The following is a 12182-nucleotide window of genomic DNA, read 5'->3' on the forward strand; positions in this document are numbered from 1 at the left end:
AAAGCTGTGTACTCCTGGTAGCCAATAGCTGGACTCTGCTCTTACTTCATTCAGGTCATCCAGTTGCCACGCAACTCCATCACTCTGTATGGCAACCAAAGCACCGATGACCATGATCCCCTGTCTTATGAGTGGTCCCTCAGCCCTGAGAGCAAAGACAAAGTGGTGGAGATGCAGGTGAGATACTGAAGAACGACGCACACAAAGGAATTCACGTGTTTCAGCCCATTTTTCCCTGAATAAGAGCATCTTGCCTAACAGTGGCATCTTTTTTTGTGTGTTTTCAGGGCGTACGGACACAGATCCTGCAGTTGTCGGCAATGCAGGAGGGAGACTACACCTTCCAGCTGACTGTGACAGACTCAGCTGGACAGCAGGACACTGCCCACGTCACGGTCATTGTGCAGCCAGGTAAACAGATGGACAATTTGGGAAAAAATAAATTAAAAAAATAGCTCCAGTTAAGCCATCCCTGCACTTTCAAATAACGTTTTCAGTGAAAAGTTGGTAGAAGTATTTCATTATTCAGCTGCTAGGCCAAGGGCATTAATTACAACATTAGCTTCTTACTTCCTTACAGCACTCTCTCATTAACTAATATTTTTTTATGTCTGTTTACTCAGCTGTGTGCACTTGTGCACCATTTAAGAAAAGCCTTGAATTAAACTCCGTATCGCTGAACTTAAAGTCCACTTCCTCTTTGTTTGATATTCCCTGTGTTGCATCTCATTTGCACTTTCTCTTTCCCACGGGCTTTATACAAATATACACATGAAGTGTGAAGAGCATACTGAGCAACAATATATAATTTAGCCGTATTTGTTCTTGACCTTTTATAATGTGTGAAGCTGATATCAGTACTTAAACTACTGATAACATACACACAAAAAAGGGAATTTCTGTTGTCAGACTGTAAGAAATGGCATTTTGACTCAGTGAGTGGGACGTTCACGTATACACACAACCTGATAAGCACCTAGTGTAGACTGTAGACACTGGCAAAACAGTCTTGCAGTGTTTGAACAGGACCTGTGATGTTAACACACATCCACCTGCAAGGTCAGACTGTGTCAGCCATGTGGGTGATAATATCTGAAAGAAATGGCAGTGTTGTGAGTCAGACGCTGTAACTCCAGGTAATTCAGAGCACGACTGCTGTTACGTACTGTATCAGGTAGTGCACATTAGAAATGATCATAGAAGTGCTGATCTGAAGGTAGTTGTCCTTTTCATATCATGGTGGGTTTTTTCTAGGACCTTTTTTTTTTTTCTTTTTTAACTTTGTATTATCTATTTAAAAGATTGAGAAAGTGACAGCAAACAACAATCTGTCTTACATCTTTCTCACCTCTAATTGAAATACTGGTCCATCTGTCAAACGCCTGATTTGTCAGACACTGATCTGATCTGAAGAAAAGTTGGAGAAATTATGACCTAACTGACAACAAACTAAAGGTGCAGATTTTATCATTTGAAAAAACTTTAATGCCGCACTATTAATTAAATTTTGGTGATAGTTGAGGGATGGTGTACTTTGTGAGCTCGCACTGATTTTGGAAGAAATGTCTCATGTTGTTTTTTATTTTTGACAACCATTAGCTCACTTACTAGTACAGTGTGTTTTCTGTAGGCTGTGCAGTGTTTATTTTTCTTATCCTGTTCTTTCTATCTCTTTACTCTCCAGAAAACAATAAACCACCAGTAGCAGATGCAGGACCAGAAAAAGAGCTTACGCTGCCAGTTGACCGAACCACACTGGACGGTAGTAAGAGCAGCGATGACCAGAAGATTGCCACCTACCACTGGAAACAAACCAGGTCAGACAGACACTGGCTTATGCACACATCTGTTCTCACAAATCAAAGCAACTATTTTTTTTCATTAAGGTTTAGACTTCCAGTTGATGCTGTAGCTAAAACATGGTCATTTAAAGGGGCACTCCAGTTATTTTGTGTTGCGCTTAAGTAAAGTTGGAGGACTCACAAGAAACTGATTTTAAAAAAACAAAAACAGTGGTCAAAATTAAAGCAGCAGAGGCTTAGATGTCCTGACTTTTAGTCCCTCGTATCAAACTGCAAAAATGCTGGATCCTACATTCCGTATAATGCAACCAATAGCGTCACTTCCTTAGACCCTCTCTGCCTTTTAAATGCCTACGTCTGTCAAAGTCTAGGTCCTAGTTTGTAAATCACATTTGACATTAAAAGTTTGTAGACTCCAGGCCTGAGTTAAGATAACCCTAAACATATCATATCAGGATTATGCTTGCGGACATTAGAAAGCTCACTCCAGAGCCACAGTGGACGTTATAAACAGTTTTTACAGGCTGAGTAATGGACGAGTAAACAGAATACAACTTGGGGTAAAAATCAATGGAGTGCTCCTTTTAAAACCTTCACTGCAATATATAATGTAGTGGAATTCAAACATAAAAAAGAAACACATTTTTAAACAACATAGTCAACATAATCCTTCTGCAGTTAATTCTCTTTGACACTTTCTCCTTCTATTTCTGTTCGTCCATCAGCGGTCCTGGTGATGTGAAGATTGAAAATGTAGACAGCGCTGTTGCCACAGTGACAGGCCTGGCAGTCGGCAGGTACGAGTTTACCCTGACAGTAACTGATGAGAGGAAGCTGCAGAGCACCGACACTGTCACGGTCATCGTCAGAGAAGGTTAGGAGATGTGCGAGTGTCTGTGTGTGTGGACTAATCCTTCTCTCTTGTGCCAAATAGCTGGCTGGGGTTGGAGTCAGACAGGTAAGGATTATTGATGTTGTTGTGAAATATGGATTAGTAAATAAAGGAAGCATTGTAAGTACACATTTGAAGCATTTCAAGCGTGTGTTTTAAAGGTCCCTGCTGCCCAATATAGTTTTGTTTTTGTTTTGTTTTTTGGTTTTTTTTTTCCCATGTTTTTATCCATGGTAATATGTAATGGTTTTTTTTAATCTCTGTTCCTTATATGATCTTTGATTTTCTTGCACTAATAACAGTTTGTTCTTATGCATTACCAGCTTTTAAACTTGTGAAATCTTCCAAACAGTGCACTTGAATGTTGTCTCTTATTCTGTTGTGAGGGTCGTGTAGTGGAACTCAGAGTTAAATAGTCAACACAACATGACAATCACAGTATATGCATATGGAAATGTAAGGTTGCCATTATCTATATTTCTTTCTAAATGAAACAATGGAAATGCAGGAATTTTTGGAACTCTTGCAGAGCTGTTTTAAAGTGTCATAGCTATCATTACATATAACCTTTTATTTCCGTATAATACATGGAGTGGACATAATAAGTAATAAATCTACTATATTATTGGAATGATTTGAACGTGCCCTCATTGGATCATTGCACCTTGGAAATTGCAGGCTTCTCCAGTTAACCTCACCCTTGGCTGTTGAACTGGGAGTCACTCCTACCAGAACAGTAGTGAAACATGTATATTAATTTTTTTTTAAAAAAGTTAACAATTGTCCGTTTCAAAAAGAGAAACTGGCTGCTCAACCTCAGAAATATGAATAAGTAATCAAAGTATAAAATACGAAGCTGCAGACACATTGACTGCTTTGATGGTGTGCCTCCTTTTCCTAGTCCTACTTTCCCCATGCAGAGGAAATCCTTGTCATGATGTTGAAAGATAATCAACAGACAAAATGTTAGGAACATCTTCTGTCAATTCATAACTAAAGTATTCTCTAACATATGTTTTCTTTTAGGTTCTCCCTTTATTACTGATATATTAAGGGCTATCAGTAAGGGATAATGGCTTTCACTGTACCATGTGTCCAATCTCAGTGAATCAGCATATTTCATGATGAGTGTTGTTGTAATAATCGTTCTGTATTTAATGTCTTTTATTATGTTTTTCCACCAGAACTGGACCAGCCGCCACTGGCTCATGTTGTGTCGAGTCCACCCATCGCTCTGCCCGTCAGGACCGCCACTCTGGATGGATCTCACTCAACTGATGACAAAGGTGGAGTCAGCTATCTGTGGACCAGGGACGACAGCAGCCCTGCCGCCGGGGTGAGCGTCACATTCTCGGCTATTTTGATTAAGCCTTTGAATGTATATTAGAAACACTTTTCTCTGATCTTGTTTATAAAAGTTAACAGTAGCTGGAGTCTAATAGTAAAGAGAAAACCCATGATAAGACTGTAAAATTTTGTAAAATCTACAACAAAAACAGCTGCTTGTGGTGTACCTTGTAAGCAAAATTTGGATATTCACAGTGTTAGGAAATACAATTGACATGTTTTTAATCGTTTGTTGTTCCAACAGGATGTACTGAACAACTCTGACCACCAGGCAGTGCTGTTTCTGGGGAACTTGGTGGAGGGGAAGTACAGCTTCAGCCTGACTGTAACTGACAGTAAAGGACAGACGAGCAGTGACAGGGGAACAGTGGAGGTCAAACCTGGTAAAGTCAACAGACCTATACACACCTGCAGTATATGGACACACTGAGACTTTCACACTGTTATAAAACAATTGTTGCTTTTCTGTCTCTGTGTAGTTGACAGATGGTGGTGCATTGGAAGTTTTCTTGTCACCCCCTTATAATTAAATAGCAACAGCCTCTATTCAGACTTTTATTTTGTAGCAGTATTCATTAACAGTCATATAAGGAGAAATCCTGAAAAAGAAGAGACATTTTGTTGTGATTTCATAATAGGTGTCATGAAAAGGGTGCAACTACTATAATTATTGCTTTTGCCTAGTTTACTACCACATACTGAATGCTACAGATAGGTGACAAATTTAAGGGAAAACCCAAATTAAAGTGTCTTAGTAAGGTGTTGGGCCACCACCTGCCACCAGAACAGTCTCAGTGCTCCTTGGCATTGATTCTACAAGTCTCTGGACCTCTACTGGAGGGATGAACACCATTCCACCAAAAGGTATCCCCTCATTTGGTTTTTTGATGATGGTGGCGGAGAGCACTGTCTAACACGTCTGTCCAAAATCTCCCATAGGTGTTCAAATGGATTGAGAACTGGTGACTGCAAAGGCAATAGCATTGGATTCACATTGTCATCCTGTCTCTCCACTCACTTTTCAGGTTTTTCCTTTAATTTGTCACTGTACAAGTTACAGGACATTTTCTTGAGATAACTTGAAAGGCATTCTGGAAAATGTAGGAAATCGTTGACTGAAGCAGAGGTAAACAAGGCCAGTTTAAGTAAAGTACGAATACCAGAAGTTAAACCTCAGCTTTTAATCACAAAATTCCTCCTAGGTCGATAACTAGTAGTATAAGAGTATCGCAGGGTATAGTTTTTCATTTAAAGGACCAATGTGTCTGACTGAATTCCCCACTCCTCCCTTTCCAAGCTTGTAGGAGAACCTACCGTGGCCTTTAGGTAACATAAAAACGCAGGCGGCCCTCTCTAGAGCCAGTGCTTGGTTTGTCCGTTCTGGGCCACTGTAGAAACATGGCGGTGCAACATGGTGGGCTTCATGGAAGAGGACCCGCTCCCTATGTAGATATGAAGGACTCATTCTAAGCTAATGAAAACACAACAATTCTTAGGTTCAGGTGATTATACAATAATCAAGAAAAAATAAGTATGAATATTATATTCCATTCCTGCCAATAGATCCCCCTAAATCCTACAGATGGGTCCTTTTAAACAAGTCTGTGTATACAAATGGTGTCTACATAGCAAAAGACTCAGCAACCAACAGCAGAAGGTTGAACAGGTCAATGTGCAACATACGGTGCACAGACACACACTGGGCCAAATTAATCCGTCACTTGGTCTCCTGGCCTCTTTCCCAGATTTCAGAGTGTCAGATGGATCCTGCAATCAGCCTGTTTTTCTCATATCAGTTTCTCCCTCTCCTTGTTACTGTTTCTGTCCTCACTATTCTCCCCTTCCACCCTTCCCCCCTTTTCCATGTCTCGTCTGTGTTTTAATCTCTGTCTCTCTCTCTCTCCCTGTCAGACTTATGGGAGCTCGACCTGGTGGAGCTGGTGTTGGAGGTCTCTGTATCCCAGGTCTCCCACCGTCAGCGTGACATGCTGCTGCGCCAGGTCGGGGTTTTACTGGGCGTGCTTGACAGCGACATCATTGTGCGGGAGATTAGCGCGTTTAATGAGCACAGGTGAGTCATTCTGTTTTTTGGCTGGACCGCAGCAGCGTGGCCTGACCTATAAACACAAATATCTGTCCCTGACTGACTTTCTGATTTACTGAGTGATGAAGTTGCACCACCGGTCGGCCAATTCCAGATTTACTGCACGCTGAACGGAATTTCCATGTAACAAATTGACCACAATTTCGCACACCCATACACGGTCCAGCCATATACCAGGTTTTTACCTAGACTTGTTGACTTTGATTTTGTTTAGTTTTATTTTTTGTCTGAAATCCCTCAATTTTGTAATAATAGATCTGTTTTTTGTCCAAATGTCTTCTCATATTTTCCTTGAGCTCACAATCTTTTCACAATCCCAACTTGACTTTTTTAATTGTAAACCTGATAATGAAAAAAATAAATTAACCACGAAAAAGGCAGGAATGAGATTTTGTCGATTTGGCTTTGATTGGTGGACATGACTATACACAGTAACCATTTTCCTCGTCCTCCTTCTTCCTCAGTACTCGTTTGGTCTTCCTGGTGTCAGGTGGTCCGGGGCGCCCTCCTCTGTCTGGCCACAGTGTTGCACTTGGCCTACGCAACAAACTGCGCAAACAGAAAAATGACTTTCTCATCTACAAGGCCCGACGTGTGGATACAGTTAGTAAGTTCCTGACAAATATATTTTGCAAGAGACACATACGGCGAAAGGTTTTTTTTTTAATCAGTACACTTTGCTCTGTGTTCACTTTGAGCCAGAGGCTACAGGTAGATCATAGCAACAGAGTTGTTTTGACCTCTGTTAGTTATAAGATAAGGGTCAGATTATGACAGGGCTTGATAGAATGATTTTTGAGCTGCTATTACAAGTTACATCTTCTCCTTCTGAAGTCTTGTTCTTTTGCGTCTGTGATGAAACCTGTGTACTCTTATCTTATCCAGTGCACCTACCCTCGATTTTTGATCTATAATATTCATATGGTACGTTGTTGCTCCTTAGTATTTTCAATCTGGTGGCAGCAAGATGCTTCACCACTCTGGGATATTAAAGCTCTACTTTCATAACACTCTAATCACTTCCTTCCTCAGTCTGCCAGATAAACTGCTCCAACCACGGCGAGTGTGACTCGTTCACACGGCGATGCGTCTGTCACCCTTTCTGGATGGAGAACTTCATCAGAGCTCAGCTTGGAGACGCAGAGAGCAACTGTGGTGAGATGAGAAGAATCCTAATTAAATAGTTTAGGTAGCTAATGAATCAGATGTATTGTCGTGGAAATGTGGCTTTTTTTTTCCCTTCAGCAAATTTAATTCCAGGCTCTAAGAGACAGCTCATAAAGCCATATTTGTTCTACTCACGTATTCGGGCCATAAAAATGATTTTGTTGCTTAACATTATTTTAAGTGCAGTTTCATATGTTACACTTAAGATTTTACGTAGTAACATGCTTTTGTGTCAAACAAATATTTTGTTTTCAGAGTGGAGCATACTCTATGTGACCATTGCATCCTTTATGATTGTGGTTGCTATAGCAACCGTTGTCTGGGGGATGGTGTGTTGCTGCAACAGGTGAGTTCAAGTCCTAATTCAATAACATATTATGATTATTATTAAATAGCTTTGGGAATATAATATACCTGTCATTTTCATTTAATTATTTTGAATTATATATCTGCTTGTTGTTGTTGGTTTTGTTTGATGTTCTGTTTTCTTTCTCTCTCTGAGGTCTAGGGGCAGATTGGGTACGTGGGTGGGTGGATGAGTAGTTGGGACTATAAGGTTGTTTTCTGTTTTCTGTAAAAGTTAAAAAACATTGGGGGGGGGGGGGTCATTTTAATTTTGTGTTTGCACTCTAACTACCGCTACACCATCGGATGATAAGCTAGATGTTTTGTGTTTTTCCCTGGAAGGCGAAAGAGCAAAGTGCGCAGAAGCAAAAGCCGATATAAGATACTTGAAGCTGACGAGCAAGACAGTCTGGAGCTTCAACCACCAAGAACTGGTGAGACACAGACTTACTCAAACACAACACCACTACCACCAGTTTTAGCTCACCATATTTAAAGGCACAAGGGACTGCTGCGTGTTACCAGCATTTCATGTATTTGTTTGTAAAATATGTTAATAAACTGAATATCTTTGGATTTTAGACTGTTGGCTGAATAAAACAAATAATTTTATTACATAAATGCGGGGTGTGGGAACGTCTAATGTGCGTGTTTTACTATTTTATTACATTTGATAGACAAAGGGATAATTGATAATAAACAGATTACATAATGAACTAATGAACATATTTATTAGTTGCAGCCCTAAAATGTTTCAGTTGTTGTAAATTAGTGTGTTTTCTTGTCAAAAAGATTTTGATCTCAGTGAGACTACCCGTTGAAACAACTGATTAAATTAAATATTCTGCTTAACTCAGCATCATTTTGACGTCATACTCTTTCTTTCTCTTCTCCTGCCTGTTTTCCTGCACCATCACCTGCCTACCAGCTCGTATGAAGCCAGTACCCGCTCCCACCTCTTCCGCTCTCATGCACTCAGACTCTGACCTTGAGAGTGATGACGGTCAGGGTGGGGTCCCGTGGACGGAGCAGGAGCGTGGGCACCTCCTGCGGCCCCAGAACGGCTCCCTGAGAAACGGCCAGGGGCCAGCCAGGGGCAAGAAGCAAAGAGAAGAGCTGCTATAGCAGGAGAGGAGGGGGGAGCTTGCTGCTGCCCTCACACACCCCTCCTCTAGCTGTCACACCCCTCTGTTCCTCACTCTTTCTTTCTCTTTTGTTGTTCTTCAACACAAAAACCTCACACCTCTCATCCATGAAGACAGACTGTGATACCTGGATTTAATAAGAGGGAGAGAGGAAAAACATGCTGGAAACATGTTGTACCACTGTCATAGAAAAAATACCACTATACTGGAGTTTCCCTGATCCCACACTGAGCCAATTTGGAGGGAAAAAAAAATACAATTTCACTGAGAATTATGAGTGAGCACTGTGTTTTGAATAGTGTAAAAATATAACATAGATCCCTATTATTTACACAGAGACAAAAAGAATGTACTGTTACCCCTCTTACTAATGGCACACGTTAGTCAGAGACTGTGGGAGAGAAGACTAACCTGAGTGACACTTGACTTCCTGGATTTAAAAAAAACTCTGCTTTAATGACACGAAAACCAGCCACTAGACACGCTCACATCTTGCCTCTTGTAGACACGCATGTACGCACACACAGACACTTCATATTCACACTGTTCCGGGTCAACCTGATGCTACCAAACACTGCCATGTTAAAACCGATGGTTATCTCTGCTCTGAGGATTTTGTTCATGACTCATCTGAAGGAAATACACAACCAAAACAGCTAGCAACAGCTATGGATATTCCTCCAAAACAAAACAAAAAAAAAAACAAAAAAAAAAAAAAATGTGCATGAAGAGTCAGATTGCAGTTCTGATACAACACGATACTGGAATGACCGCCTGCACGTTTGTGTGTTGGGTGTATGTGTGAATTTTTCCGGCTGCTGTGCAAAAACATGTTTTTTCAGAGCAGTTTTTATGTTTTTATGTCTGTTATTAACCCATGGAAGAGTCCCTGTGTTGTCAGTTATGGCGGTCAGAGGCAGAAGAGCTTTTAAAAAAGCAGCACGCTTTTATTCTGAAGATTTCTCTGTGGACTAAATCGCTGGAACACAGACACACTGGAGTACACAACATTAATTAGTTTGGTCTCAACGGGGAAGATAATGAGGAGGAAGATGAAGTTCACAACACAACAAACGGGATTGTCAGGACACTGCTTCCTCCTCAATACACATTAATGTAACGACTGCTTGAACCGTGAAGACCACTTAGTTTTTTGTTTGTGTTTTTTTTTCTTTCTTTTTTTTCTTTTTGATTTTAATACAAACAACCTTTACGCTGTGTTTAGGTGTCAGTGCACTTTGATTTCATTTCTGTCAGCTTCAGTCTCATTTTGCCTCGTTGGTTGAAAAAGGGCGATATGTGATGGTTAAAGTTAGAAGTTCAGCCATAAACACAGGACGTTGCTGCATCCAGTAGAAGTAGAAAAAACTTAATATCCTTGACGGTAAAGATGAAAAGAGAGAGATATTTTTAGCAAAAACCTGGATGCAGCTTATGTCCAGAGGCACCTCAGTAATCGCTACATACCTGTAAAATTAATGTATGGCAAAGTGGGACTTCAGCAGTCCCTATGCAGTTTCAGCAAACAGTTCTAGTCTGTTTGGCTCCAAATAGGATGAGCACATTTATCTTTGCTTTCCTTTTTGCAAATATTCAGTTAGTTTAACTTGGGGGTCAAAAAAACTAAGCAAAAAAAACACAAGGAAATCTGTATCAGTGACTATGATCAAGACAAAAATTCAAAATTAAAAAAGGCATCACTAAACTTCAATTTGTGATAAATTTGCGTTGTGTGTCCAGAACGACCTCAAACTGTACTAAATCCTCAGAGCAAATTGATTTCTTCTCAAAAAATAGGATAGGGTCAGTGGATTAATCTGAGGAATGTTTGCCCCCTCTGACAGGAGATTGCCATAGATATACCAGTAACAGGACATAGTAGGAAGAATGTAAAAACAAAGAAGAGAAAAAAAAGAAAAAAAAATTAATCTGCTGCATCTGTTTCTTCTGCGCATCAGTAGTAATGAGAGGTGGTTCTGGGCTAGACTGTGCTTAGGGAAAACTTTAACCAAACGACTCTTTCCTGTAACATCTCAATGTGTTTGATCGCTTTGCATGCAGAATGTGAAACTGATCTGTAAGTTCACATTTGAAGGCACTTTTTCTTTAGTTGTTGAATGTTAAAAGGGTACGCTGCTGATTCAGTTCAGCTAGTACTGTATGTGAAATAAGCAATCATTTTAAAAATACTGCAAAAAATGTCTGTCTCTTACTGTTAAGTCATCTTCATTCTGATGTCAGTTCTGCTGCACTAGTTTGGTCTCAGAGCACCCAGTGCACATCAGGCCAGGATGGAGGTTTTTTGTTTTTGTTTTGTTTTTTGCTTTTCATTCAGACTTGCTTGCTGAATTTATCTGGCCATTTTTGCCAACCTGTATGAGGCAAACTAAAACCAAGTGCACCCAAGTGCCAACTCTGTAAAATGACATCTACACTTTGAAATGATGTCATATTCTTTCCATGTTTCTTTTTTTTGTTTTGTTTGTTTTTAGTTTTTTTTTTTTTTTTTTTTTTCACATCATAGGAAATAGCTTTTGGCGTATTTGCCAAGACCTGATGGTGATTCACTCTCATTTCTTGTTTAGGTGTAAAAAAATTAAAAAAAAAAAAACCCTTTGAAGATATTTTTATACCTATTTAAGGATATGAAATTCTGCATTTCTTCTGTTACATTTGCAACATTTGCTAGTTATATTTGGGATTTAAAGAAGTGAATTGACCTAGACTCTGATGTCCACTGTGAAGGCAGACAGAGAAAGGGGTAGCAACCGTTAAATGAAGGGAGTTCAATTTAAAATGTTTTAAATATGGTTATTAGTGAAGAATTACTCCTTTCTTTCTTTTTTTCTTTCTTTGTGACAAGACCTGATGGAACTGGATAATCTGTAAATTAAAAATAAAATGTTTCAGTTTGTTCTTGAGTTTTCTGAGAGATGTGTGTTTGTTTTTTTTACTTTTTTCTGAGCAAAGACTTTGATTTTGATCAAAGCTTCTCACAGAGACTGGACTTGTTGTTGATATTAATGAATAGCCTTTATTCAGTCCTTCCCTGTAGTTCACCAGAGAGGGTCTTCCCCCAATTCTTCTTATTTCCCATTTGTCTTTATTTTCCACTTTGCCTGAGCAGGTCAAAGAAAAGAACCATTTGATGTAACAAAGATTCAATTAGAGTTCTATGTTATGGGACGTCACCAAAAGCTTTAACGTTTAATATACTCAGGAACAGTAGACTCCGAAGTTACAGTAGAAACACGAAATGGGGACAAACATGCAAGCTTATCTGACAACATAATGGCAAGTTCAGTTTTGGCAAAAAAAATTTGAGACAAAACTGTTCTTTAGTGATGAAAAGGATGAGGCTTGGTCGCTAGTGGTGGACG

The 12182-nt window shown here is 39.7% G+C and overlaps 1 protein-coding gene across 1 annotated transcript in view; it reads left to right on the forward strand.

Annotated features, from left to right (window-relative positions):
- Window positions 1-11305, forward strand: part of kiaa0319l (KIAA0319-like ortholog) — a 27119-nt gene extending 15814 nt beyond the window's left edge. Inside the window, exons 12-23 of the mRNA XM_040121890.1 lie at window positions 55-177; window positions 288-411; window positions 1685-1817; window positions 2528-2676; window positions 3879-4030; window positions 4286-4424; window positions 5953-6112; window positions 6610-6752; window positions 7178-7300; window positions 7568-7658; window positions 8000-8091; window positions 8586-11305. Coding sequence (XP_039977824.1) covers window positions 55-177; window positions 288-411; window positions 1685-1817; window positions 2528-2676; window positions 3879-4030; window positions 4286-4424; window positions 5953-6112; window positions 6610-6752; window positions 7178-7300; window positions 7568-7658; window positions 8000-8091; window positions 8586-8782 — 1626 coding nt within the window. The 3' untranslated portion in view covers window positions 8783-11305. The remainder of the gene's footprint in view (window positions 1-54; window positions 178-287; window positions 412-1684; window positions 1818-2527; window positions 2677-3878; window positions 4031-4285; window positions 4425-5952; window positions 6113-6609; window positions 6753-7177; window positions 7301-7567; window positions 7659-7999; window positions 8092-8585) is intronic.
- Window positions 11306-12182: the final 877 nt, after the last annotated feature.

Source organism: Xiphias gladius, chromosome 24 (assembly GCF_016859285.1).
Source record: "Xiphias gladius isolate SHS-SW01 ecotype Sanya breed wild chromosome 24, ASM1685928v1, whole genome shotgun sequence".
In the NCBI taxonomy this organism is placed as follows: Eukaryota; Metazoa; Chordata; class Actinopteri; order Istiophoriformes; family Xiphiidae; genus Xiphias; species Xiphias gladius.